The sequence below is a fragment of the Rhagoletis zephyria genome, unplaced genomic scaffold (assembly GCF_001687245.7).
Source record: "Rhagoletis zephyria isolate East Lansing unplaced genomic scaffold, Rhagoletis_zephyria_1.1 Rzeph_scaffold_36997, whole genome shotgun sequence".
NCBI lineage: Eukaryota > Metazoa > Arthropoda > Insecta > Diptera > Tephritidae > Rhagoletis > Rhagoletis zephyria.
In genome coordinates this window covers 1-3206 of record NW_016194052.1, presented here as the reverse complement: position 1 = coordinate 3206, position 3206 = coordinate 1, and the positions used below count along the sequence as shown (strand labels likewise).

The window sequence follows — 3206 nt, the reverse complement described above, 5'->3', positions numbered from 1 at the left end:
CTTCAGGCGGTGCAAGTGATGAGCTGAGGCCGATTGTGGTGGTGAGTTTAGACGAGTTTTAGAGGTGAAAAATCTCAAAATCTAATGATGACTTTTTCATTGCAGAACTTTGCTCTGAGCAGGAAGGGCAGTGCTGACAGCGGTGATCATCAACCACTTTGATTGCCACCTCTTTTTGTTGTTATTTTTTTTGTTTGTTCTAATAAAGTCTTTTCTCTTTTCTTCTCATCTTTTTTAGTAGGTCAAGTTTGACTGTCCTTGAGCTGGAGCACGTTGGAGTACTATCGAGTAGATTTGTGTAGTGGTTCTTTTTTAAGTTTTCCAAACAATGAGGGAGGATATCAGCAAGCTAAGGTGCTTTTGATGGCAATTGAAGCGATAGGCTCCGCAAATTAACTAAACTGGACTGGACTTTAGACCCACTTATCAGGTACTTTTCTTTTAAACTGCAACCTTATCAACAGCGGCAGGACGTTTTAAAGTGTGGCTCACTTTGCTGTCACTTGATAAGTGTTGCTACACTCAGAAGCTTTTTAGAAAACAAAATCAAACAAATTCATTTTATTTTACTTTAGTTTGAGACTCAGAATTCTTTGAGGATTCTATATGAAGGATCTCAGTTTAGTTCTCAATTTTGTTGTGCACTGAGGCGCAGGCGAGGACGCCGTGGTCGCCGACGGCCTTCAGGGTGACCATGGTGTCGGGGACGGCGGGGACGATGGCGGGAATGGTGAAGGTGTACTCGAAGGGCACCGTCTGGCCCTTCTTCAGGGGGCACTTGACGATCTTGCAGCCGTCGGTCTCCACGCCGGGCACGGCCACCTCGATGCCGTTCAGCTTGCCGGTGATCTTCAGCTCGATCTTCGTCGTGTCCTGGTTGGCGGTGAAGGTTGACTTGAGGTGCACCGGTTTGGACTTGTGCAGCGTGCACAGCTCGCCGGAGCAGCCGTCCACCTCGACCTTGGTGATCTCGTTGTGGCCTGGAAGGGAAGAGAATTTTTTAGTGGAGGTTGTTTTGAAGGTTTTGGCAAGCTTTTTTTCTTTTACTTACCACAGTCGTGGAACTTGACCTCGCCGGCGGCGGCAACGGCGACCAGAGCAAAGAGGATAAGGAACTTCATTGTTGTTGGGAGTTTTTAGGGGTTGTTTGTGTCGACTGATGAGTGCAACTGGAGAGTTTAGCTTATTGAGGGGGCTTTATATACCCGTTTATTGCAAAGCTGTGCCCAAAATTGTTAACTGGTTTAATCGGTCTAGAGTTTGTAGGTATAAAGAGTCCTATTAGTGGCTTATTAGTGGGCCAATCTACAAGAGGTTTATTAATAAGTGTTGATGGTGAAAAAGAAGAAAAGGTTGAAGATGATGCTGTTGCTTTTGCTGTTCAATCAGCTTTGGCAGACGTCCTATCTTTTCAAGCCAATTGATGCTGTTGCTACTACTCAACAAATCNCAAAGCTGTGCCCAAAATTGTTAACTGGTTTAATCGGTCTAGAGTTTGTAGGTATAAAGAGTCCTATTAGTGGCTTATTAGTGGGCCAATCTACAAGAGGTTTATTAATAAGTGTTGATGGTGAAAAAGAAGAAAAGGTTGAAGATGATGCTGTTGCTTTTGCTGTTCAATCAGCTTTGGCAGACGTCCTATCTTTTCAAGCCAATTGATGCTGTTGCTACTACTCAACAAATCAACTCAGTCACTTGAAGAGGGGGTGATAACTCCGGTTAGGAGGAGGGCCCTAAATAGTAACCAAAACTTTGTTTACAAAAAAGATNTTGATGCTGTTGCTATTGCTGTTCAATCAGCTTTGGCAGGCGTCCTATCTTTTCAAGCCAATTGATGTTGTTGCTACTACTCAACAAATCAACTCAGTCACTTGAAGAGGGGGTGATAACTCCGGTTAGGAGGAGGGCCCTAAATAGTAACCAAAACTTTGTTTACAAAAAAGATCTTTTATTGTAAAGTTTCTGTTGTCATAGAGGTTTATGTTTGCTGAACTGATAAAATGTACAGGAGTTGTTGTTGCATAAAACAAAAACAAACAAACAAACAAAAATAAACTCTTATGCCTTGAGCTCTCCGGCGACCTGGCCGCAGGCGATCAGTCCGTGCTCGCCGTATGACTTGAGCGTCACCTTGGACTTGATTTCCGGGGCGATGGAGGGAATGTGGAAGGTGTAGTCGAGGAAGTACTTGGTGCCCTTCACCAGCGGGCACTTGAGGGCCTTGCAGCCGTCGGTGTCGATGCCGGGAATGGGGATCTCCAGGCCGTTCAGGGTGGCGGTCACCTTAACATCAATTTTGCTCGTATCTTGGTTGGCGGTGAAGTTCGACTGGACGTGCACCGGCTTCGACTTGTGGATGACGCAGCCGTCCAGGGAGCAGCCGTCCACGAAGACGGTGGCGATCTCGCCGTGACCTGGAGGGTTGGTGAAAATGGGGTGAATGGAGTTCAGGAGTTTTAGATCAATTTTGGAGACTTACCACAGTCGGTGAACTTGACCAGACCGGCGGAGGCGACGGCCACCAGGGCAAAGGAGAGAGCGACGATGAGGAACTTCATTGTGGAAGTTTGGTTTGGAGTTGGGTGGTTTTGTGGTGGTAGTAGTGGTTTTAGCTGTTGCTGTTCGACAACTGATGATTCTCTCTGGTCGACCAGACTGCTCTTTTATACTAAAACTTTTCTGTCTCGTTCATTAAAAACAGCCGCCACTAAAGTTCTCGCTTGTTGTTGTTGTTGTGGATTTCGGGAAAGTCTCATTACCTTCTCTTGTTGTGTTTGTTGTCTCTCATTTTCTTTGACAGTGTTTCAGGGCGGCTAACCCAAAAATGTCCGAGTTCGTTTTGAAAGGAAACAAAAGTTGATTTTGCACACTCTCTGCATTGAGAAACTTCTCCTTTGATAAAGATCCTTTTTAGCGATTTCCCCCAATCTCAAGTGCTTGCTGGACTGATTAGACAGGTGATCCTCTTTAGACTTTAAAATTTACTTCTAAAACGGCCGTTTTTAGAAAAGGTTTTATGCACTGTCATGAGCGGGAAAGTAAGAGGCCACTGCTTACCATTTTAACAATTAACTCGATTGATAACTTAATTATTATTAAATTGACTCAACNTGATTGATAACTTAATTATTATTAAATTGACTCAACTTGTGTGTCAATTCACTGTCGCCGAATCTACCTGCACTTTGGTAGTTGGCTTTGTAGTC

The 3206-nt window shown here is 44.6% G+C and overlaps 2 protein-coding genes across 2 annotated transcripts; both read right to left on the bottom strand.

Moving 5' to 3' along the window:
- Positions 1 to 621: 621 nt before the first annotated feature.
- LOC108354545 (mite group 2 allergen Tyr p 2-like) lies at positions 622 to 1121 on the bottom strand. The gene is made up of 2 exons (XM_017605723.1): positions 1052 to 1121; positions 622 to 980 (listed from the first exon to the last, which is right to left on the bottom strand). The coding sequence occupies exons 1-2, from the start codon at positions 1119 to 1121 to the stop codon at positions 622 to 624; spliced, it is 429 nt and encodes a 142-aa protein (XP_017461212.1).
- Positions 1122 to 2058: 937 nt separating this feature from the next.
- LOC108354544 (mite group 2 allergen Tyr p 2-like) lies at positions 2059 to 2558 on the bottom strand. The gene is made up of 2 exons (XM_017605722.1): positions 2480 to 2558; positions 2059 to 2414 (listed from the first exon to the last, which is right to left on the bottom strand). The coding sequence occupies exons 1-2, from the start codon at positions 2556 to 2558 to the stop codon at positions 2059 to 2061; spliced, it is 435 nt and encodes a 144-aa protein (XP_017461211.1).
- Positions 2559 to 3206: the final 648 nt, after the last annotated feature.

What these genes read in the sequence shown, in the direction of transcription:
- LOC108354545 (XM_017605723.1), bottom strand. Translation starts at nt 1,121, where the DNA reads ATGAAGTTCCTTATCCTCTTTGCTCTGGTCGCCGTTGCCGCCGCCGGC. An exon ending in GGTCAAGTTCCACGACTGTG is followed by an intron (nt 981 to 1,051) that starts GTAAGTAAAAGA and finishes CTTCCCTTCCAG; the next exon opens with GCCACAACGAGATCACCAAG.
- LOC108354544 (XM_017605722.1), bottom strand. Translation starts at nt 2,558, where the DNA reads ATGAAGTTCCTCATCGTCGCTCTCTCCTTTGCCCTGGTGGCCGTCGCC. An exon ending in GGTCAAGTTCACCGACTGTG is followed by an intron (nt 2,415 to 2,479) that starts GTAAGTCTCCAA and finishes CCAACCCTCCAG; the next exon opens with GTCACGGCGAGATCGCCACC.